At 42.9% G+C, this 24,828-nt stretch overlaps 2 protein-coding genes across 2 annotated transcripts in view; one reads left to right on the top strand and one right to left on the bottom strand.

The window, feature by feature from the left end:
- Sppl2a (signal peptide peptidase like 2A) overlaps window positions 1-17,710 on the bottom strand; it is a 103,949-nt gene extending 86,239 nt beyond the window's left edge. Inside the window, exons 1-2 of the mRNA XM_060372115.1 lie at window positions 17,632-17,710; window positions 9,776-9,931 (exon numbers count right to left, since the gene is read on the bottom strand). The gene's annotated coding sequence lies outside the window, so the exon portion shown is untranslated. The remainder of the gene's footprint in view (window positions 1-9,775; window positions 9,932-17,631) is intronic.
- A 68-nt stretch (window positions 17,711-17,778) lies between these two features.
- Window positions 17,779-24,828, top strand: part of Ap4e1 (adaptor related protein complex 4 subunit epsilon 1) — a 92,348-nt gene continuing 85,298 nt past the window's right edge. The window contains exons 1-3 of the mRNA XM_060372108.1: window positions 17,779-17,970; window positions 20,669-20,740; window positions 24,399-24,522. Of these exons, the coding sequence (XP_060228091.1) occupies window positions 17,824-17,970; window positions 20,669-20,740; window positions 24,399-24,522 (343 nt within the window). The 5' untranslated portion in view covers window positions 17,779-17,823. The remainder of the gene's footprint in view (window positions 17,971-20,668; window positions 20,741-24,398; window positions 24,523-24,828) is intronic.

Genomic DNA, 24,828 nt, shown 5'->3' with positions numbered 1-24,828 from the left:
TTTCTGCCTACACAGCAGAGGCCGCCATAATATGCAGATACACTTTATCCCTAAATGTAAGGCAGGTGTTCTTAACTCGGTACGCTCATTAGAATCGCTTCAAGGGCTTTAAAAAAAATAAATAACCACCCTGGATCCGCAAATCCTGGGGAGTTTGGCTCAACTGAGTGGGAGCGCAAAGCTCTTGCATGTTCTAATTAGCAGTCAGAGTTGAGAACAGTGGAGTGAGAAGGAAACTTGGATTTTGAATGGAATCAACCCTTTCTAAGTGTCCTGGAAGAAACGCTTCCCCTCTTACCCACAAGACTGGCCCATCATAATAGTCCCTGGCTCCTTGGGCACTTAGACATGCTTCCGTGCTGCACAGCACCACACATGGTTATTTACGCACCAACTGTCCTGGCAGAGCAGAAGGTTCAGCAGTTGGCAAACAAGGAACAGACTGGAAACAAAAAAAAAAAAAAAAAAAAAAAGCCTCTGTTTGAAAGTCAGGGAAATGATTACAAGGAACTTCCTTAGAGTGGAAAAATTAAAATTCGATAGACAGTCTCTTGAACAGGCAGCAGCTCTTGGTATCAGGCAGAGTCAGGGAGATAGATGTATCGTCTCTGTAAGAGACGCTCGTCATCCAGGGATGCTATTAAGTCTCTTTAACCTGAGATGGCTTTCAGGGCTAAATCACTGATTCATCTCAGCTTAGCTTTGGCTTATGGCATTGGGGTTTTAGGTTCTAAGATCCAAACCATACTGTAAACCGCAGCTGACCTTCTGGGATACATGATTTCTACTTAGAGGATATTATCTTTTAAATAGGAGCCAACACCGTGGAGGGGCAGGTGATGGCTGGGCTTAAGTCATCTTTTACCATAAACCTCAAAACGAGTTTGAAAGGACTGCCATCAGCATGGGACAGACCAAGACCAAGTTCTCAGTACAAAGGAGATCTATGTCTCAGAGGACAAAGGACAGCCTCTGGATAGAGAGGACACAGACGCAGCCCATAGGCAAAAGGCAGTTTATAAAGGGAAAAGGGGAAACCCCGTGTTAGGATGAGTTGGGTTTGATTGACATGTTAATTAAGGCAGCCAAAAGGGGGCTTTTGATTGCTGGACTTCAATACTTTGATAGCTGGACCTTGGTGGTCAGCCTCCGGAGGAGGAAGCGGCCAAATAAGGGAAGAGACCTCGGTGGCTAGCCTTGTAACCTATGGTTTATAAGGGAGAGGGCAGGGGGAAGGCAAGGCCAGCCAGCGCCATGTTTGCCGTGCTTAGGAATGCTAGATCCCTTCTAAGTTTTGTGCTCTTTTCATTTCTACCAGAAACAATTGTCTTTTTTTAAACCCTAATCACTCTAGAGAAAAGGTTGCTCAGACCCCAAGAAAAGCAGTTGTAAGAAAAGAACCTAGTTTTCTCCCACCTCTTTTTAAAAATGAAGTCTCATTTTTCCTGGGCTTGCCCTGAACTATCTCAGCCTCCCAAGGAGCTGGGCCTCCAGGCAAGCATCACTGCACCCAGTTTGTTTGCATAAATATTATAAACTAAGAAAACATCTTAAGACTGGGATACAGATTTTAGTCTCCATATAGACACTGAATGGTATGTGGTTTCTTACCACACTAGATAAAAGATCCCACTGAGATAAGACAGCACAAAGCAGCTAGAAACAGGCCCTGAATACAAGTAGCTGGGGAAATGTGACAGAAACCAAAGCTCTCTCAACGAAATGAAGATGGGTAGATAGGACAAAATTTAAACAAGTAGGTTAACAAAGGAGATGTGATTATCTGTACTCAGGAAATGTTAAACACTATCCTGGGGATAAACATTACATTAAGAGATATTATAGCCAGGGTAATCACAATCTACGTTTTGTTAGGACTGACCTGATTCTAGCATTGAATGTCCCTTGGCTAAGAAAAGCTCTTGGTCCAAGCAGCTGAGTCCACTTGAAACCTTCAAGGACAGTTAATGGATATAAGAAAGTCATGGTCATGGTCTCAGTGTACTTTTGAATTAAAACAATTGGGTGTGTGCTGATAACTACATACTGGTGATCCTGGATAGAGAAGCAGGAGGGTCAGAAGTTCAGATCATCCTTAGCTACATAGTGAGTTTGAAGCCAGAACATTCAAGAACCTGTCAAACAAACAAACAAACAAACAAACAACTCTAGAAATTCCTCCTTTGCCAGAACGACAGTGTTCAAATCACCCACTGTTCTTATAGTTGTCTTTTTTATTAAAAGCAACATATTTACTGGTCAGCCGTGGGGCACCAAGAGAGCGCAGGTGGCACACACCTGTAACTTAGCATCCAGGAGGCCGAGGCCGGAGGACGGCTAGTTCAAAACCAAGGTGAGCTACATAACCCCGTTTAGTTTCCATTAGCAGATATCTCTCACCCCCCACATCTCACAGCACCAAAGAAGGCACTGGCATTCTGCAGAACAGCAGAGAAAAAAAGGTGTGAGGAGGAAAGGCAACGCGGGAAGATTCTGGAGAAAGGTCTCCTTTCGCCTTTTTGAAAAGAGGGGAAGAATGATAGGGTTGTGGTTCTGTTGTTGTTTTGTCTCAGCAAAACAAAATGGTGGGGGACAGCCCTGGGCATGTTCCTTGGAGATGCGCTTTTCTGTAACGCTGCCTCGGGGCTCTCTCGTTTGAAACTTCAGACGTGAATACAAACCTGCCTTCTCCAGTCCGCACATCTGGGTTTCAGTAATCCTCACTGGGCCAGCCTAATAGGATGCTGTGTGTACAGGCTGCTTTTGCTCTTCGCTTCTGTTAATCTATCCAGCAGACACACGGAGCCCTGCCCAAAGCCTGCAGGTGCGTGCCCCAGGGGTCGGGTGGGACCACACAAGCCAGCACCTGTGTGGGGCTGCCAGTGAATGTGCTCCTGCTTTTTGACACCTGCTCTGAAGTCTTATGGTGAAAAAGAACATGGTAGATCTTAGAAGAAATATATTGGCATATAAATAATAAGTGTCGTCTATGTGCCAGGTGTTTATATAAGACTTTATGTAAATGAGCATTAGCTCACTTAGTTCTCATGACTGCATTTCAGCGAGAAGTTTTTTACCCTCACTTTACAGCTGGGAAAACTCAAGTCTTGGATTTTGTAATATGCTGAAGCTTACTGCTAGTAAACTATGGAAACTGCACATAAACCCAAGGGTGCCGACTTCAAAGTCTGAGCTCTTTTTGTAGCTCCACTTCCAATTCATTATGTCTCTACCTCAACGAAACTCGGAACAAAAATCCCAAGCAAAGGTTAGACACGTGGCTTATACTTTCACGCCCACCACGCAGGAGACAAAGGTGTCAAAGACCAGTTTCGACAGTGTGTTCGGTAATCCAAGGAGGGGATGTGGGGTCAGAGAAGAAAGTAAAGCAGGCACATGCTCACACACACTTAGTGTGATGAAGCAAGCTCCAGTGACTTCACACATATATACATACACACACACACACACACACATATTTGGTGGGTGGAGCAAAGCTCCAACAACTTTCTTTTTTCTCCCACAGCTTATATATACCAACAAAATCTTTCAAGCAGTACGAAAAAAATACATTGTGGTTTCATTCTGTTTTTCATAAGTGAACGTTTACAATGGGTATACGTAGAAAAACCTGTTCCCCAATACCCTCACATGATCAGACGCTTTATGGATTATGGATGAAAAACCAATTCTTCTCAAGAACCCACATACATTCAAAACTAATCAACTTGTTGTAGATTAACAAAGTGTAAGCAAGCAAGGTGATTTTCTTAGCTAGTTTCCCTTGCTGGCAGGCTGCAGTTTGCTGTTACAAAGGAAGGATCAATCATCTTATTATTTATCTTAAAAAGCGATAGTATAAAAATCTTAAAAGAATCACAGATCTAAACTTTTATATAAAAGGCAATCAGTCATTTCTACTTTAGATCTTCAGGGTAAGCCTGCCATGGTGGCGCACACATGTAATCCCAGCACTTATCTGTGAGTTCGAGGCTAGCCTGGTCTACAAAGGGAGTCCAGGATAGCTGAGACTGCATAGAAAAACCCTGTCTTGAAAAAAAAAACCCTCAAGGTACACATCTACTCATTGACAATTTTTTTTTATATTTTTTTTTATTAAATCATATCAGGAAGCTGAGGGCAAAAATGGACAGAAGAAATCAATCACCACTTTGATCACCAGCCCAGCATTAGCAAGAAAGAGGCACGTCAGGTGGTACCAGTCGGGCTGCCGCTGTTCTTGTCCCCTGACCTCAGAAAATCCCTAGCTCAACTATGAAGAGTGTGCTTTTCACACTCAGGAAACTTCAAATTGTTTCCTAAGATCCTCTTCCTCAAAAGCCACTAACAAGAACATCTTAACCTAACATTACTAACAATCTATATCTCCACATCTTTTGTAAGGATGGTGGATGTTGGTAACCATCTCCAAGTCCTTTCTGAGGGTGGGTGAGTCCTTAATCCACTCCAGCAGCAAAGCTTGATAAAGATCAGTCACTGTTATTGTCACTGCTGATGGTACTGCCCAGCAAGTGGCTGGAAGCCCTCTTAGAGCTTTCACACAACCCATACATTATGAGGGATGCGAAGGCAACAAGTACGGTGATGATCCATAACAGCGTGAAGTCCCCGGGACACGTAGCCCTCGGGGCTCTGCCACTGAGGCATGTCTGTGGTGGTTGTTGCTGACCAGTGAGCCGCATTCTGTGAGTTCTAAAGCTGTTTTGCTCTCCCTCCTGCACGGCCCCCAACACAAAGGCAGGAGGGTTGCTGGAAGGTTGAGGCCAGCCTGGGCTACATGAGACCTAATTTCAACACACACCCAGAGTTCACAGGTTCTCCAGTCTTCTTCCTATCACATGAAGATAGGAAGCAGACAGACACGAAAGCTTCCAGCACCTCGATCTTGAACTTTCTAGTCTACAAAATTACCCAAAACAAATGTTTTGGAAGTGGATCTTAGTGGTAGAGCACTGTCTAGTGTGTCCAAGGCTCTAGGTTCAATCCCAGGTGCTGCAACAGACAAGCAAACCAACACATTCAAGAAAGAAATGTCCATTGTTGACTGCACTGGGTCAATGGTATCCTTAGGGCAGCTTGGTCTAAGATACCAAGGAAAATGGGAGTCAAGCAGATTCCATGAGGACTTTTCACTCTCACCCAAATGGAGATGGCTGCCATATTCAGTCAACCCTCAACCAGATCTTGACCCGCAGAACAATATCACCTCTCTTATGTCTCTTCAATCCTTTCTGGAAAAACTCTGTAATTCTGAGTGACATGAACTCAACAACAGATCCTAGACAGACATAGAAGAGACCACAGACTAAATAATAAAGATGGCTTCTTTCTTGCCTTCCAGACCTGAGAAAACAGCCTGGCAGGTTTTTAGTCTTGCCGGAAGACTGGTTCATGATGGTCAGGTTCAAGGCCTGTTCTGAGTATATCTGCTGAAGCTGTTGACCTCCTTATCTGATGAACCAGAAACTAAAGAAAGAGGGTCCATTCCAGGCCATAAAAAAATCGATTAATCCCCTCAAGCCCTCCAGAGGAAAAATGGGCTTCAATTTCTATGTCTCCTTCTGCTCTCGCTCTCTTTCTCTCTTTCTCTCTCTCTCTCTCTCTCTCTCTCCCTCCCACCCCTCTGTGTGTGTGCTTCACTTTTAAAAAGGTTTTATCTGTTGCTGACAACTGTGTCTGAGATTTTTTTTCTGCCTTTAGATTCTTTATTTGGTGGAGAAAATAAACCCAATCCAGATCCACATATGATAACATCTGTTAACTATTCACTCTCCTACACTAAAATACTTATTTTCTATTTTCAAAACATTAGCCAGAATGAAGGAAAGCAATGGGATTGAAATACCTTGAAGACTTGGTGTGATTTAAATATGCAAATAGGATTCCTCCCCCTTAGTTCACAGAGGGGCTTGGGATTTTGTTTTAGAATATTTTATTTTTCTCCCATATATTACATCCTGATCACAGTTTCCCCTTCCTCCTCTTCTCCCAGTCTCTGCCCCCACCTGCTACCCCCCACCTTGATCCACTTCTCGTTTTTTCTTCAGAAAAGGGCAGGTCTCCCATGGAGACCAACCAAACATGGCATAACAAATCGCAGTTGGTCCAGGCACCTCCCCTTGTATCAAGGCTGGATGGCAAATGTAGTATGACTTTTATCAATGCTGAAATATATCTAAGTTCTCATCTAAATCACAGTGGGACAATTATTAGCATAAATAAGTTCTGGCTAGGAGCGGAGTTTACCTCACAGGTGTGAGTGGGGCAAGCCAGGGACCAGGCTGTCCTTTCCTCCTGAGACTAAGGTCTGCACATCTGCCTTCCCTTGGGCCTCGGGTGTGCTTCTGAACACCACCTTCCTCAGCAAGAACGCACACCCCCAGGCACAGGCATTAGGGAGACCCAGTTCCTCAGATCCTTAGAGAGAGAGAAGAGACATCACCTCCACCTCCAAACTGGCAAAGCAGACAGAGGTGAGGTAGGAGCTCACACCTCCTGCTCTAGCACCAAGATTGTCCGCAGGCTCCTCCACTACAGCTATCTACACATGAGTTTCTTTTTCTATTTCCCTTTTTGGCTTTTTAGGCATGGTTTCTCTGTGTAGCCTTAACTGTCCTGGACTCACTTTGTAGACCAGGCTGGTCTCGAGCTCACAGTGATCCACTTTCTTCTGCCTCCCTGAGCGCTGGGATTACAGGTGTGCGCTACCCAGCTATATACAGGTTTCTTAATGTGCTCTTCATGAGCCAGGCAGCCCGTGTGGCTCGGTTTTTTTGTTTTGTTTTGTTTTGTTTTTTTCGTAAGCAACTCAAATTAGGCCATTGCCTCAGAATGAAGGCTAACTACAATGGCAAGTTTTACCTCTTTCTAGACTGGAAAACTGTACCTTTCTGACAAGGATGTTCTAATGATTCTTTTAGTGTCCTACCTCTGCTTCCTTCCTTAATCCTGGCATTCTGCCTGCGGGATCTTGTTGAACCAAGTTGAAACAACCCCCATGTAAAATGTCAGAACAGTGGCTTGGAGAAGCTTCTTATTAGCTAGGGCAAGAGCTAAAGAGTCACAAGTCAATCCTACGCCTTCTTTAATGCAACACTGAAAATCAAGCTACTGTAAACTCACAGAGACTTTGAAATGCTCTCCTTAATAAGGTCTCAATGTTGGAATGCTTCTGTGGACTTTCCTTCCTGTGAAAAAGAAACTGGCCTTAAATCTGCAAGCAGCTGGAAACTATCCAGTGGAGACAGCTGCCAAACCTCATCTCCTTCCTCCCAGAAATTCTGAATCCCAGTTCTTAGAACTTAAGAGTCAGAAGCAAATTTTATTCTTTAATTTATTTTTATTTCATGTGCATTGGTGTTTTCCTGCATGTATGTCTGTGTGAGAGTTTCAGAAGCCCTGGGACTGGAATTACAGACAGTCGTGAGCTGCCATGGTGGGTGCTGGGAATTGAGCCCAGATCCTCTGGAAGAGCAGCCAGAAATCCAACCACTGAGCCATCTCTCCAGAAGCAAACTTTAAATAGTAAAAATTCACCATAAATCATAAAGAAAATAACTTTTTTTTACAACAGAAAATATTCTTTTTTGGTTTTGGTTTTTCCAGACAGGGTTTCTTTATGTAGCCTTGACTGTCCTGGACTCACTTTGTAGATCAGGTTGGCCTGGAACTTACAGAGATCTGCCTGCCTCTGACTTCCCTAGTGCTTGGATTACAAGTGTGAGCCACCATGCTCAGCTAGAAAACATTCTTTGGATGCTATAATCATAGACACATTACTGATAGATGACTGTGGTAAAGCAAAGAAAGCATTCGAATAAATATCTTATTTATTTATTTATTTGAGACAGAGTCACACTATGCAGCTGTGGCTGTCCTGGAACTCATGTAAACCAGGCTGGCCTTAAACTCATAAAGATCTGCCTGCCTGTGCCTCCCCAGTGCTGAGAATTTTGAGGGCCTGGCGAGATGGCGCAGTGGTTAAATGCACTCGCTGTCCCAGCACCCACATAGGCGGCTCACAACTACCCGAAACTCCCGCTCCACGGGAACTGATACCTTCTTCTGGCCTCCGAGGGCACCTGAACGCATGTGCTACACATATGGACAAGCAGGCACACAGAAATACACATTAAAAAAAGACAACAGGATTTTTTTTGGATGCCACAAATAGTGTTGTTGTTTTTTTTTTTTTTTTTTTTTTTTTGTCAGTAGCAAAACTAAAGGTTAGAATGAAGGTAAAAAGGTATTTAAGGAGGCATGAAAGTACAGTGACCGTTTTAGTTTTTAAATAAGATTTGATTTGGTTTTGTAGATTCTGCCCGGTAACTGGATTTAGGATTCAAATTATCTCATATGACTCTCATAAAACTAGAAGATTTAGCTAAGCATCGACATATACAATAAAAACAAAACAAAAACCCGTTTTCCTTCAGGGGCAACTGGAAGCTTAGTATATATGTACACGTACATGGTGATTAAACCTAACTTCTAACAAACTTAAAGTTAAATTTTAATGACCTTTTATGACCGAGTAATAAATTATATGTAAATGAGACATGGGTGGAGACGTAGTTTATATAACATGTCAAAGGAGTACTGCAAAGAAACCTTGGCGATCTGTGTCTTCATCCTGACTCAGCCACAATGGTCCTCATTCAAGCCAGCCAGCTCCCCTGGGCCTCTGTCCCTCTTGTAAAGTATGACTGCCTGGCTTAGGCACAGTAACCAAAATTTGTGTCATGCTATGTCTTCAAAGCTCTTTTCTGTGTGTGATCTAACTTAATATTCAGATTCCACAGGTAAGAAAGACAGTTACTGTTGCCCTCATTATAGAGATGGAGATAGAAAATCTCATGGATGTAAAACTATGTAATTAGGGTTGTACAGACTGTAAACAGAGGTAGGATTCAGACCCGGCTGTCTGGGCACAGTTCTGTGAAGGTAGTCACTATCCCTACCAACGCTAGAAGTCTGGCTTAATAAGGTTACATTTAGTCATTTCTTAGCTACAACCAGACTTTTAAAGGGGCCGTAAACAGTTTTCAACAGGTACAGCATGTTCTTTAGCCTGTGGGACCGAATGCTTTTATGGTTCCATTGCGGGAGGAGCTAATTAAGTGCTCAGTTAATAGCCAAACTTTATAACTAAGTTAACAGAAAAGCCACATCACACTGGCTGCGTTTCACCACTCCAGCCACTTTAAAGAGTTCATGCTGATTTATGCCTGGATAGCTTCCAGAATCTCCGGGTCACCATAAAAATGCATTCTCTCATTACTAATGTGCTAAGAGTCATAACAGTAGCAACAAAACTTGTAAGTAAACTATGGAGAGTGTTTCGCTGCTGTAATAAGTCATAGGGATAGGAACATGGCTCAGTGGGTAAAGTACCCAGGTGTGAGGACCAGAGTTCAATCCCCAGAACCCATGTGAACCTGACACAGTGGTAGAGCGTGTCTGAAACCCCAGCTCTCCCATGAGGAGATGGAAGGCAAAAACATACGAATCCTTGGAAGCTAGGCCAAGTGGTGGTGTATAAATAGAGAGAGCAAGACAAAACCAAACAAGAAGACACGCAGTAACACTCACAGAAGAAAGTAAGGAATGACAGATGCTCGAGGTTGTCCTGTGACTACCTCCTATGCTGTGGCACGAAAATGCTTGCATTCACACACACAATACAGCACACAGGAGCATGGGACACCTATATAGAGGAGAAAGACAGGAAAAAAGAAATGACATGCCCACACACTTGCCTCAGAACGTCAGCTCCAAACTTCTGGTAATCCCTCACAAGCCATTCTTTCTGCAGCTTTTGATTTCCACGCGAAGGAGAATATCTGTGCAGCAGACCGATGGCATCACGGATTTGGAAACGGGCCTAAGGAAATGTCACCAAAACCCATGGCTGTGGAAAAGAAGAGAAGACGCAGAGTGAGGTTTATAATGAGGTGGCCTCGTCTAATCAGTAGAATTCTAGAGGTCATTTAAAAATTCTAATACACTCTTATAAAAACATCCAGAGACATACATGCCGCTAATGTACCAACACTAGAGGATTTGTACCAAGAGGATTTGTGTCTGTGTGGATCTTGATCTGACCCCAACTAGAAGCTTTCAAATGTTATGGAAGTATGTGTATGAGAAATTCTATCTGGAGAGCTGCCAAAAGCACTTCAAGCATGTAGTTATCAAAAAAATTGCCTTGTGCCTCTCCTAAGAATTCTGATCTGAGAGAGAGAAGGAAACAGGAGAGAACAGGATCAATAAGTTACAGCCAGGGGTTAGGATGCCTCGCTGTAGTTCTAGTACCTAGGAGGAGACAGAGGCAGGAGGATATAGCTAGGTTTGAGGCCAGCTCTGCCTACATAGTGAGTTCTGGAAAAACCAGGACTATAGAGTGAGATGCTGATTCAAACAAAACAAGAGCAAACAACAAAACACCAAAATAAAGTAAAGAAGCCACAAAATAGCCGGGAGCAGTGGCACACACCTGTAATCCCAGCACTTGGGGAGGCAGACGCAGGCGGATCTACAAGGAGGCCAGCCTGGTCTACAAAGTGAGCCTAGAACAAGCCTCGGCTACACAGAGAAACCCTGTGTTGGAAAAAGAGGAGGAGGAGAAGGAGGAAGAAAAGGAGGAACCACAAAATAGAAGATAGAACATAATGGTCATTAGTCTAACTTTTATAGAGACATGGGGTAGCTTTCTGAGTCGCTGAAGGCAGGCCCCACATATTTTGGAACACACAAGGCCTCCCCACTGTTTTTTTTTATTGGCTGAGACACTTGGGAACAGTCTAATTTGGTTTTCTTCCTTTTTGGAATGGGATCCAGTTGCTGTCTTTCTCCTCTGGGCGTACCTTACACCGCCATCTAGCGACAGCATCGGGAACTGCAGCTTCCGTCCAGCTCTTGAGGAAGCTTGTCCCCTCACCTGTCATTTTGGATCTGCAATGGAAGGAATTAGGCTGGCACCGTCCGTCACAGAGAGACCACCGACAGCCCTCTGTGCGACGTTGTCTCCTGCGCACCCCTCCCACCACAGGCCGCTTTGTGTCCGCCTCCGTTGGGAAAATACCTTAAGAGCCCGGCTTGAAAGACTGCGTCTATGTACCTAGCCCCCAGCAGATAGCAACTTAGCAACACGCTTTGTGGCAGTGTCTTGTGCATCACCGACGCCACCTAGATGCCAGCCGGATGTGGGAGACGTTCTTCTTGGGCACAGCCCCCAACCGAGACCGCCTCTTTTTTTAATTCATTAAATTACTTTCATAACGTTTTGAGAGCTTTGTACACGAGCATTGAGTCTCTATGACTCTATGCCTTTCTTCATCCATCAAACTGCTCCACGTCCTACCCCTCCTAGTTCACAGCTTCTTCTTCATGATTTTTACATCCACAGACACATGTATGCACACAGATATGTATACATGTGTAGGCGTCCTCTGGGGCCATTAGGCATAGCTTGTATGCACAAGTACCCAGGACTGACCCCTTGGGATCGCACATTCTGTGCAGGAGCTGGTCCCTGGAAGAAAGTGATTCTCTCTCTCTCTCTCAGCAGCCATTGATCATCGCAGCACCTCATCTCGGAGTGGGACCAGATGGAATGTCCCCTGTCCCCATGGCACTTCAACTGGATGGTTGGCTAAGTTTACAGTAGCAGACACAGATTTCTGCCCAGCCAGGGGGCCTGAAATCCGATTAGACAGCTGCTGGCGATCTAAAGGTAAACGTGACTATTGAACAAGGGTGCCATCTTGCTTTGTTAGGTTTGTGGTTCCCGGGCTTTACTGTCGCAGAGGACTATAGAGTGCTTCTCTCTTGACAGCTTATGTGGCACCTTTCCAGGTAGGAGAGCTAGTCCTCAGGAAGGAGGCTTCTATCTCAGGTCCAGCTCAGGTTCTCCAAGTCTGATGTGTGTGGTGTCTTCAGGAGCAAGGTCTTGCCTTCAAGTTCAGGGAGGCAGCTGAGGGCAATGACAGTAGCCCAGGTTGTTTTGGCAGGGTTGGGGGTAGATTCTTGTATTCTTCTGACCATAACTCAAGAGAGGTTTCCCATGCCTGGTGCTGAGGCTTTTATGGAGGGCATCATTACCGCCCGTGCAGTAATCCCATTTAAATAAATAAATGAGGTAAAATTTATTATTGCTCACATAGCATACCTTCATAAAGCTGAATCAAGCTTTAGCGCTCACTTATTCATGCTCTGGATATTAAATTGTGTATTTAACAGGAAACACTGCCATCTCAGCTTTTAAAAATGTTACTTTAAGGTTTTTTTTTTTTGTTTGGTTTAGTTTGTTTTTTGTTTGTTTGTTTGTTTTTGTGATACAGTTTGTCTGTGTAGCCCTGGTTGTCCTGGACTTGCTTTATAGACCAGGTGGGCCTCGAACTCACAGACATCTGCCTGCCTCTGCCTCTGCCTCTCAGGTGCTGGGATTAAAGGTGTGTGCCACCACCCAGCACCTCAAACTTTTAATAATATGGTTTCTACTCAAAGACGAGGTGCTTTGTTATAATTTGGTAATATGCTGGTAAAATGTTTAAAAATGTGAACTATTTTTTAGGTATCTTAATAACTGAGGACATAAGTCCTGAATTGTGGTTTCTATATAACACATGATTAGTAGGTTCAAATTATGGCTTATCACTTAAAGATTATAAACTTGAATATATTTCTGAAAAACAAAACAAAACAAAAAAAACCCACCACACACGTGCATGTATATGTTTCTGAAAAAGTTTATAAAATAATGTTTCCCTCCAGTTTTCAAGTAGCCCTAGTGTTATTTTGTCTCTCCTTTCTCCTCCACCTGTTATCCTTCTTCCCCCTCCCCCAATTTTTAATACCCGCTTTGTAGCACCCGTCTTCTGTTGGCCCCCTCTCTAGATCTCCTCCCCATTCCCTCCCACCTCCGCACCCCCCTCGCCATCTCCCCACCTCCCTCCTATCTCCTTGTGGTTCCTTTTTACTTTCCAGGAGTCTTCAAATACAGGCGATGAACTCGAATCTGAAAGACCTGGAGATAGTATCCCCAAGAAAGAACACACGGTGTTTGCCCTGCTGGGTCTGGATCACCTCACTTGGTATATTTTCTAGTTCCATTCATTTTACTGCACATTTTCCTTTTTCTTTCTTTCTTCTATTTTTTTTTTTTTTTTTTTTTTGAGACAGGGTCTTATGTAGCTCTGGCTATTTTAGAACTCAACTATGTCTTAGACTCACAGAGATCCTCCTGCCTCTGCCTTTCTGGTGCTGGGATTCAAGGTGTGTGCCACAAGCTTTTGGTCATGGTCTTTATCACAGCCATAGAAACCAGAGTTCCCACCACAGAACTGGAACCGAGAGCCAAAAGAACTCATTCTCCTGCATGCTTTTGTCAGGGTGCTCATTACAGCAACTGAAGAAGAAACATCTCACCATTTTGTTTTTTCATACTACAGTTCTGTTTAAATCCTAAAATTTATTGCAAAGTCATATTCATATATGATTCATCATATGATTCTCACAGTAACCGTAAAGTGTAAAAATGAGCAGTTTTGTTCATTTACCCAGGCTCACATTGGTAAAGGCCAAGCATTTTGTAAGAGCTAAGACTTCAAGGCAAGTCTTCTGGGTCCCAGTTTGGGGCTTTTTATCATGTCATACTTCAGGCATAAGAAAACCTGAAGTGATGGTGTTTCTCTGCCTTCCCCAGTGCTCCCTACCCCAGGCTGGGCTTCCTGCCTTCCACACCCTTGCTGCCGCCTCTGCACTGCATTCTTTTCTGGAAGAGGTGTTTTTCCCCCTTTCTTGAGGAGCGTAACCTTTAGTCCAGGGCGTGTGGTGATTCAGTTTCCTGATGGAAGAATTTGTGAGTTACTGGTTTTAAAACGTGTGTGTGTGTGTGTGTGTGTGTGTGTGTGTGTGTGTTCTCTCGCGTGTACACGTACCTTGGTGCCCATGTGGACATCTAAGGACAACTTGAATGAGTCTGTTCTTTCTTTCCGCTGAGCCATCTCAGGGGCCCAAGGCCCTGTGGTTTCTAAAGACTGGATTCTCCTTAGTCAACCCAGGCTCAGGTTGCAGCAGCAGGCTCACCGATCCTGGAATGTTACTTTTACCCTCTTTGACTCGATTAACTTGATGCGCCGGTCACTTTCTGTACGGCACCGTGCACTAGGCGTGTTTGAATACCGCATTCCCACCCCTTTCTTCTGGAAAGACTTTTGTTTATTCTAACCGGAGCTTATGGATTCTCCTTATTCTGGATCTTGTAGACGGTTAGGAAAAGACCTTGCAGAGCTATTCTGAAACTGAACTTGTAAAATCGGTGCCCATAGAAAAATGCTCAAAGAGCGTAGAATGCTCTGGTTTTCTGCTCTGCTTATTTCTTAGGTTACTTGGGGAAAAGCAAAAACAATTGAAGGTTAAAAAAAAAATCTCTGTGCAGGGAGATAGAGGCAGGCAGATCTCTGTGAGTTCAAGGCCAGACTGGTCTACAAAGTTCCAGGACAGCCAAGGCTACACAGAGAAACCCTGTCTCGAAAAACCAAAAGGGCCAAAAAAAAAAAAAACAAATCTTTTTATAAGTAGTTCAGCTGGACTGTCTAAATACACAGTGTGGAATATTCTTTTTTCATAGACCACGGCTTAAGCTAGGTTGGACAATATAAGCTGAGTCCCGGAGGACTTATAGCTGAGTAGAGATTTTCACCACAAAGAATTTGCTGTAGAAGGGTTTCTCCAGTAAACACAGAACTCTTCCAGCTAATGCCAGGCTGATTTGGGTTGGACAGAGGGAGCAGGAAAACACTGTGGACGTAGTCTGCTAGCGAGGAGTCAGAGCAGAGGAAGGAAAATACAGGCAAAGTTCTGTGTGAAATGTGAGTGAGTCACAGTGGAAAGAGGAATAAAATAACTTGTCTCATCCTGGGCTGGGAGGAGCTCTTCTTGGGGCTTGCTCTTCTTTAAAAAAAAAAAAAAAATATATATATATATATATATATATATATATATATATATAAAATTATATGTTTATGTGTGTGCCTACATGTATGTATGTTCACCGCATGCGTACAGGTGTCCTCAAAGACAGAAAAGGGCGATGGCATCCCTAAAACTGGAGTTAAAGGTGGTTGTGAGCTGCCCTGTGCTGAGACTTGAACCCTGGTCCTCTGCAATGGCTGCGCCCGCTTTAACTCTGGGCCGTCTCTCTAACTCCTAGGCCGTTTCTTTCAGCTGTGCCTGCTTCCTTTGGCTCTTTCTGAAGCATTTTCAGACTAAAAGGAAGCTTCCTTCAGGTAAACTCCCAGAAAGAAGAAAGAAAGAAAGAAAGAAAGAAAGAAAGAAAGAAAGAAAGAAAGAAAGAAAGAAAGAAAGAAAGAGAGAGAGAGAGAGAGAGAGAGAGAGAAAGAGAAAGACAGAAAGAGAGAAAGAGAGAGAAAGAGAGAGAAAGAGAGAGAAAGAGAAAGAAAGAGAGAAAGAGAGAGAAAGAAAGAGAGAAAGAAAGAAAGAAAGAGAAAGAGAGAAAGAAAGAAAGAGAAAGAGAGAAAGAGAAAGAGAGAAGGAGAAAGAGAGAAAGAAAGAAAAAGAGAAAGAGAAAGAAAGAAAGAAAGAGGAGGGGGGATTGCTTAAGAGGTCTGTTCTGTGTTTGTTTGTTTGTTTGTTTGTTTGTTCTTAAAGAACCTGGGTCAGAAATTCAGTGTATCAGAGATAGGAGATAGCTTGTAGAGCCAAAAGCTGGGAAATGAGTCAGGTCCACTGTTCCTTCTTCTGGCGCCCCCTCGCGTATTAAAATGATTTTTTGGAGGGTGTTTTTTTTGTTTTGTTTGTTTTAGGTACAAGGTCTCCCGCAACCCCCTGGATGGTTTATAACCCACTATGTAAACCAGGATGGTCTCAAACTCACAGAAATCCGCCTGCCTCTGCCTCCCAAGTGCTGGGATTACAGGCGTGTGCCATTATGCCCGGCCTAAGTCCTAAACTGAATTTTGGTTTGTTTGTTTGTTGTTTGTTCGAGACAGGGTTTCTCTGTACAGCCTTGGCTGTCCTAGACTCACCTTGTAGATCAGGCTGGCCTTCAACTCACAGAGATCCACCTGCCTTTGCCTCCGTGAGTGCTGGGATTACAGGCGCGCGCCAATACTTCCCTTTTTATAAAATTTACCTTGCCTACAAGATGTGCAGGGATAAAGACAGAGCAGAGCTTGAGGGAATAGCCAGCCAATGCCCGGCCCAACCCGTAGGAGACAGCTAATCCTTGAAACTGTTAACCACACTCCTGCTGTGTCTGCAGACCCCAGCCTAGCAGAGCGGGCCTGAGGCCTCCACCCAGCAACAGATTAAAACAGACCTTGGAGACTCACAGTGGGCGGGAGCAGGGAGCCCTGTAGAAGGGCGGGGGGGGGGGGGGGGGGAAGGATAGAAAGACCTGGAGGGGACAGGAGCCCCACAAGAAGACGAGCCGAGCTAACTAACCGGGGCCCCGGGGGGCTTGCGGAGCCTGAAGCACTAGCCAAGGACCATGCATGGACTGGACCCGGGACCCACACACAGATGTAGCCTATGGGCAGCTTGGTCTTCATGTGGGTTCCCAGTAAAGGGAGCTGGGGAGTCTCTGACAAGGACTCAGTTGCTTGCTTTTCCATCACCTCCCCCTCGTTGCGCTGCCTTGCCAGGGGATGCACTCAGTCCCGATGTGACTTGATGTGTTTGGGTGGGTTAGAGGCTCCCCTTTTCTGAGGGGTAGAGGCAGACACCCTCAGAAGGGTAGGGAGGATAGAAGAGGGAGGGAGGATGGGACTGGGAGGCGAGGAGAGCTACCATCAGGATGTAAAGTGATTAAATAAACAATTTTTTTAAAAAGCTTATCATGTCTCTGTTTCAAATGTGTAATTTTTCTTCCTTTAAACTTCGCTCCAAACGATGAGCCCGCTTTACTGGCACCACACTACAATTTGAAAAATGTTCTGTTGAATAAGATCTGCTAAGAGGAATGATGATGAGCACCACCCAGGCCAGGATAAAGAAAGCTTCGCTTTACTTTTGGCAGCGTTGCCACGTTCTTTTCCGGGAAGTCAGAAAAGTATCTGTTATTGATGATAGCCTCGTATCGGCTTTTCCAGAATTTTTTAGATGCAAGGTAAAAACAACAACAACAAAAACTGGGACTTGGGCAAGTTAGGACAGAGTTTCCTATAGTCCAGGTTTGCTTTGAACTTGTAGTGGGGATAACCTTGAATTTTCTTGCTCCTCCTTCCACTCTCAAGTCAGCAAAATTTTATTTTGGCATAAAATACTAAATTCTAAAATATCTGTTTTAAGTAAATCGATATATTGAGAAAATTTTCAATAAATTAAAATGTATCTTTGCAGAACTACTCTGTCAGGCAAACTTTCTCTTTTGTTGAGGTATTGGTACAAGAACAACTTCAAGATTTAAAAAAAATTGTTCACTTATCACAGACGAAGTTTTAAAGCTAAGAGCTTATGCAAGGCGTTAAGAGCACGAAAAAGAAGATGGTGTGTCAGGCCTGCAATCCCAGTGCCTGGAGACAGGAGAATGACATGAACTCGTCAACCTGTTAATTGAGAAATTCTAGAAAATATAAGAAAACATACTTCACCGCTGATCTTCAGGCCTCCTGAGAACACCTCTCTTCCTGGCGGACTCGTGCGCCCCCCGGCGGTCCCTCTCGGAACTTCACCTGCTCGCGCTGTCCGGACGCGAATAAAGCTTTCTTTTTCAAAACGCCGGAAGTGACTACGGAGGCCGGGAGGCTCAGCGCGAAGGCGCCGCGACGGGAAGCAGAGATGAGCGACATGGTGGAGAGGACGCTGACAGCCCTGCCGGGGCTCTTCCTGCCGAACCAGCTGGGAGGGCCTGCCGCCTCCAGAGCACCCTTCTTCTCCAGGCTGGGCGGCCTCATCCGCGGCGTCACTGCCCTCTCGTCCAAGCACGTACGTGTCGGGGTCGGCCGGGCGGGGTGGGGTGGGGTGGCCCGGCCGGAGGCGTCGGTCGGCGGGGTGGACGCGGCCCAGCGTCCGCCTCGAGCTCGGGTTCGCTGCCTGCAGCGACCTCAGGGAGGCCGGCTTTCTGATGTGGAGGCCCGGGACCCTCCGTGTGCTTTAAACTGGTGCGTCTCATGGGGTGCTTTGAGAATTACAGGAGCTGTCAGTCGAGTGGAAATAGCCAGTGCGCTGTAAGCCCTGAGCTCTAGTCTCCTACGAAGTTTCTCTTCCCTATTGAGTTTTAATTTAGTTCCTTCTGCTTGGAGGCATCACATACGCCCACAGACAACAGTCACTCCCACCCCTTAACAGGGCTGTTACCTTTGCAGAGCTTGGGGTTCTTAGGCTAGACCAACGGGTTAGGCAAAGACCGGCTTTGAAAACGAGTAGTTGAAATAGAAGTTATTAAGTTCCCACGGATTGCGTATAGCACTGATTCAAAGCCTCAAGGAGCGTATGTCTTAAAAACATAATGTTATCTTATAATTTCTTCAGCAAATATTTGTCAACTGCACTCATGCGGAGCAATGTAGTAAAACACTTTCTATCAAAGAACTGATCATTAATTTTTGGGCTTAACATAAGTGTGAGTGACTACAGTGCAACGTAAATGCCAGCAGAGAAGAGAAAGAGAAACAGGATGCCTTCAAAGGTTTAAAACGTGCTTGCGTTTTAACTGTAATCTGTTTTGCTGTGTTGGACAGGGCATGCTGCATATCCCACAATCATTATTTGTGTTCTTAACATATCTTCGTGGTTTTCTTTTGCTAATTTTGTATGAGAGGCCAAGCAAAAAATCTTTTATGTGTACATGTATATATACACATGTATGTGTGTTGGTATGTAAGGGTCCATGTACCATGGCACATATATAGGGTTCAGAGGACAACTTCGTCCTCAGCTTCCACCTTGTCTGAGGGAAGAGCTCCCCTGCTGTTTGCTGCTGTGCTGTACACTCCAGGCAGGCTAGCCCGGGAGCTTCTCCGGGAGGGAATGTTCTGTCTCCCGTCTCACGAGAGGAGCGCAGGGATTATAGGTATACTTCGCCACATTTTAAAAGCTTTATTTATCTGTGTATGTATTTTATGTATATGCATGCTCTCTTTCTGTGTCTGCCTGCGTGACCAGAAGAGGGCATCAGATCCCAGTATAGATGGTTGTGAGCCAGCATGTGGGGCTGGGAATTGAACTCAGGATCTCCGGAAGAGCAGCCAGTGCTCTTAGTCACTAAGCCGACTCTCCAGCCCACAACTGGCTTTTTATATGATTGATTCGGAGCCTTAGGGGTATAGAGCAAGTGCTTTTACACATTGAGCCATCTGCCCCTTTAAGAATGTATTATTATTATTATTATTATTATTATTATTTGGCTTAGCTTGGAGTTTGAAAATGCATAGGCAGTCAAATGTGGTGTTTTTCGTTTTGTTTTTAGATTTATTTTGTTTTAAATTATATGTGTGTTTATGGGCATATGTGCAGATACCCTCAGAGTCCAGAAGAGAGTGTCCAGTCCCCTGGAGCTGGAGTTTTAGACAGTTGTGGGCCGCCAGGGTGGGTTCTAGGAGCCAAACTGGTCCTCTGCATGAGCACTGTGTAGCCTTATCTGCTGCATCATTTCTGCAGCCCTCACTAGTAGTTCTTAAATAGCCACTTAGCATCAGTAACTTGGTGTGTGACTTAAAAGATAGCATTTTATTAGCCAATAGTTGGGCCAATGTTTAAGTGCTTAGTGAGGTCAAATACAAGGCACAAATTGGATTTGGCCACATTGGGCTGTGTGTGCAGGAGAAAAATGTAAGAAGGTAGGGATGAAAAGAAATGATAGGAAGGAAGAAGGTTAGGTAAAAAGGACTGTTTCTGTATTATTCCTGTGTTCCATGAAGACTTTTTATTTTATTCCATGAAAACTTTTTGCTCCTTAGGGAAGCTGTAGCACTCATCCCATATCTACAAACTTCTTTTTATTTTCTCTCCTTTTTTTTTTTTTTTGTTTTGTTTTGTTTTGTTTTGTTTTTTTGAGACAAGGTCTTACTGTGTAGCCCTGGTTGGCCTGGAGCTTCCTGTATAGACTTGCTGGCCTTGAACTCAGAGTGCTGAGACTAAAGCTGCATACCACCTTCCCAGCTATTTTAAATTCTGTTTATTTTAGTGGTTTTTCGAGACAGGGTTTATCTGTGTAACCTTGGCTGTCTTGGAACTGGCTCTGTGGATTAGGCTGGCCTCGAACTTACAAAGATATGCCTGTCTCCGCCTTCCTCGAGCTGGTATTAAAGGCATGCACCACCACTGCCCGGATGCTATTTTAAGTTTTTAAAACTCACATGTATTTATTTGTGTGTGGTGGGATTGTGTATGCATGACATGGCATTTATGTGCTGGACTTAGTTTTTGTTTTTTTATCATGTGTTTTCTAGGGATTGAACTCAGGTCATCAGGCTTGACAGCATGTACCTCTACCCACTGAGCAATCCTACCACCCCCGTTTTGAAATTTAAAAAAATTTTTTTTCTGCCAATCTTTACTAGCAATGAAATGAAGAGGAATAATAAGTTATCCTGGAAATAATTATTCTTTCCAAGGAGGGAATGTAACTTTTAAAACAGTGTTATTTCATTTTAATTGGAATTGCTGTCATTCTATTTTTCAGGAAGAAGAGAAATTAATCCAGCAGGAACTGAGTAGTCTGAAGGCAACTGTTTCTGCTCCTACTACAACACTGGTATGTTTCACAGTTCAACACACGTGCATTTAAAGCCTGCTTCCATATAGTATGATTTTTCAAACAGCATTCACTCTGTGCTGTGAGGCTGTTTGCAAGTCTTGAGATGAGGACTCAGGTTTTTGTTGTTATAGGGTTTTGTTTTGTTTTTTGTTTTGTTTCTTGACATGTACTAACTATATCCTTATGGGGAACATTGTAACAATTCAACACAAAATGTACACAATGTATATTGCTACTTAACATTTATTCCATTTGAAACATTTAGTGTGATCTGGGTGCAGTAGTGCACACCTGTAATCCCAGCACTCAGGGAGGCAGAAGCAGGCAGCACGCTGTGAGTTCAAGGCCAGCCTGGTATACAGAGGGAGTCTAGGATAGCCAAGGCCACATAGAGAAACCTTTTAGTGTATGTAGGTGTGTGTGCATGCCATAGCATGTGTATGGAAATACAAAGACAAATTGTGGGAGTTGGTTCTCTCTATTACCTGTGTCTATGGGATTGAACTCAGGTCATCAGGTTTGGTAGCAAGAACCTTGACTCACTGAGCCATCTTGCTGGCCGCACACTTTTTAAAATGAGGTTTCTTTTACAACTAATATTTGTTCATCAAATATTTAGTGGATTTTTAAAATCCTAATTATCTTATATATTCTTATGTGTTTATTTTTGAGACGGGGTCTTGTTGTGTAGTCCTGGCTGTCCTAGAACTTGCTATGTAGACAGGGCTGGCTTTGAGCTTATAGGGATCCACTTGCCATCTCCTCTGGACTGGTGGGGTCAAAGGTGTGTACCACAAAGTTCTTTTTGTGTGTAAGTCATGGAAAGGTTTATCTACCTACTAAATATCAAGGTGATAATTTTGCATAACTGCATGGTGATGAATATGAATATGTAAAATCCAAGAGAAGGTAATTGTTTCTTTTTATAGTCATAATATTCAGAGACATAAAATTCAAGATATTAGTCTTGTATCTTTATATGTATATATGTGTGCATCTTTATATGTAGATCTATGTGCATGTTTTGTGTATATTTAATAGAAATGTTAAGCAGAAATAGTTATTTTTGTTAGGTTTTCTTTCTTTTTTTAAATTTCAATTCCTAGGACCATGTGGGTCCTTTGGAAGAGCAGACAGTGCTCTTAACCACTGAGCCATCTCTCCAGCACCCTTTGTTAGGTTTTCTTTTTTTTTTTAATTAAGATTTACTTATTTATTATGTATACAGTGTTCTGTCTGCATGTACACCTGCATGCCAGAAGAGGGCATCAGATCACATTATAGGTGATTGTGAGCCACCATGTGGTTGCTGGGAATTGAACTCAGGACCTCTGGAAGAGCAAGCAATGCTTTTAACCTCTGAGCCATTTCTCCAGTCCCAGATTTTCATTTCTGTAATGTATATCATTGAACACAATTTTTAGTACAAGGTATAAACCTGGCATTAGGTAAAACTGATCACTGGATACTTATAGTTTAGCAGGAAGATTATATAACTATAGCCATCCAGGCAGGTCTGGGCATACCTCTTAGAGTCTGTTTCTAAGGTATTACAGAGCTGGGACAACTGGAGGGAAGTTGTAAAGCAAAGCCCTACATTGGGAATATACTTTCTTCTTTAGATAAAGGAACAAAAATTTATGTAATAATTTTACTGAGGTAAAACTGTGAGCTCATGATACAAATCCAGGGTTGAAACTTAATGGCATAAATTAATACTTTTATTCCTAATTTATATAAAAGCCTTTGCAGACTCCACTCTGGTTTAATTAAAAACAATTAGGCACACTAACAAATGTTAAAACAAACTTAGTAGTCCTAATTAATATGTTAATAAATAACTCTTACTACTTTAAACACAAATGATTTGAACTAAACTGCATTTTCCTAAGATTCACAATCACACACATATACAACTTAATACACACACACACGACTAAATAATACTGTCTTGCTTTAAGTTTTCGTTGTTTTATTTTTGTGGCAAGGTCTCACATAACCCAGGCTGCCCCCTGACTCTGTGTAGCTTTGGATGCGCCTGCTTTGACCTCCCAAGCACTGGGATTATAGGCATACACTATCACATCCTATTTGGTTAAAATAGTTTAATGTGTTCTAAGCCTTTTATTATCTAATAATCTGCTAACAGTTAACTTTAATACACACACAGACAGGTCTCATCGTGTAGCCCAAGTTGGCCTCTAGCTCATAGAGACCCATCTGCCTCTGCCAACCAAGTGCTGGGGTTAAACATCCAGCTATATTTAAAAAAAAAATTAAAACTTACTATTACGTAGCTGAGGTTGACCTTGTGTTCATCTTCTTGCCTCTATGTCCTGATGCTGGGATTACAGATAGTTGAATTTTGTATTTTTTTTCCTTTTATAACCCTGGGATTGAACTTGGAACTGGATGTGCACTGTTACTGCCAGGTTTTAATATTAGATATTAAAATCGTCTGAACTTTTTTCAGTTTTGAAACCATTATGTTTTTATTCCTAATAAAGCTTTGATATAAATAATGATAATGCAAATGACATGCTGGTAAACCATATTTATAGAATCAAAGAACTTTAGATTGTAATATCCACCATGTTCATAAAATCATGCCTCTTAGTTCACAATTTGTGAGTTATTTAAGAAGAGAAAAAACTGGGCACGGTGGCGCACACCTGTGATCCCAACACTCTAGAGACGCAGAGGCAGGTGGATCTCTGTAAGTTTGAGGCCAGCCTGGTCTAAGTGAGTCCAGGACAGCCAAGGCAAAACCTGTCCCAAAAACCCTAGATAGATAGATAGATAGATAGATAGATAGATAGATAGATAAAAGAGTATTTATGTAGCAAATGATTACACATCTATAATATAATACTGCTGAAGAGAGCTTATCTTCAGTTTGTTTTCTTCCCCCTGTTTCTTGAGATGGGTTCTTCATACTAGTCGCCAGCTCCTGGGCTCACACGGTCCTCTGCTTTCTGCATCAGTCTCCGACCTCAGTTCCTCAGTGCTGGGGTGATAGGAATACAGCTGACTTGCATTTCGATATTTAAAATGGAGTATTTTCCTTTCTTTCTTTTCTTTTCTTTTCTTTTCTTTTTCTTTTTTTTTTTTCCAAGACAGGGTCTCACTGTGTAGCCTTGGCTGTTCTGTACTCCTGTTGTAGACAAGGCTGGCCTCAAACTCACAAATTCACCTGCCTGTGCTTCCTTAGTGTTGACATTAAAGGTGTGTGCTGCCACACCCAGCTTGAATATTTTCATTACAAATGTAGTACCAACCTGTGGCCATTTTCCTAGATGTTTTCATTTGGTGGAATATATTTAAATTGATTTAAAATGCCAAATATGATCACCATGGATGAATTTTGTCAGAGGACCACCTCTAATCAAACATATGTGGGCACATAGAATTAGAAGTAGCTTCAGGTAGTTTAGGGTGTCATTATTAGTAAAATATTTGAAGTGATATTTTGACATTCATAGCATTGGTAATTGTTAGAAACAACTTGTATTTGTATATTCTGACATTGGGCAGTGGCTTTGTGATATGTTTATTAGTTCTTCATAACCAGGTAAATGACTCCCTTGCTAAGTGACATTCAGAAAAGTGAAAGCATTCCATTTGTTTACATAGTGATTGGTTTTTCGATTTTCAGAAAATGATGAAGGAATGTATGGTGAGACTTATATATTGTGAAATGCTTGGATATGATGCTTCTTTTGGTTATATACATGCAATCAAGTTGGCCCAACAAGGAAACCTCTTAGAAAAAAGAGTGGGTATGTATTTGTTTAAGACTTCTGTACTTACTATTGTTTTTAAGATTTTAACCACTATATAAAATGATGGCTGGTATATACTATGTTTTTAGAGCATTGGAATACACACACATACACATTTATACTACATTCCAGTCTAAATTTCCAAAGCTAACACTTTAGAAGTACAAAGCCCAAACATAAAATCAGCTTTCTGGGTATAAATCATTTTGGAGTTACAGGGCAGATTAAAAAGTACTTGATTGTTTTCAGACAGGACCTTCCTGTGTATCTCAGGCTGGCTTTGCAAGTGTTTTGTTTCCCTTA

This window comes from Meriones unguiculatus, chromosome 18 (genome assembly GCF_030254825.1).
Source record: "Meriones unguiculatus strain TT.TT164.6M chromosome 18, Bangor_MerUng_6.1, whole genome shotgun sequence".
Classification (NCBI taxonomy): domain Eukaryota; kingdom Metazoa; phylum Chordata; class Mammalia; order Rodentia; family Muridae; genus Meriones; species Meriones unguiculatus.
The sequence above is the reverse complement of the archived record's forward strand: the minus strand, read 5'-3'. Positions and strand labels throughout refer to the sequence as shown.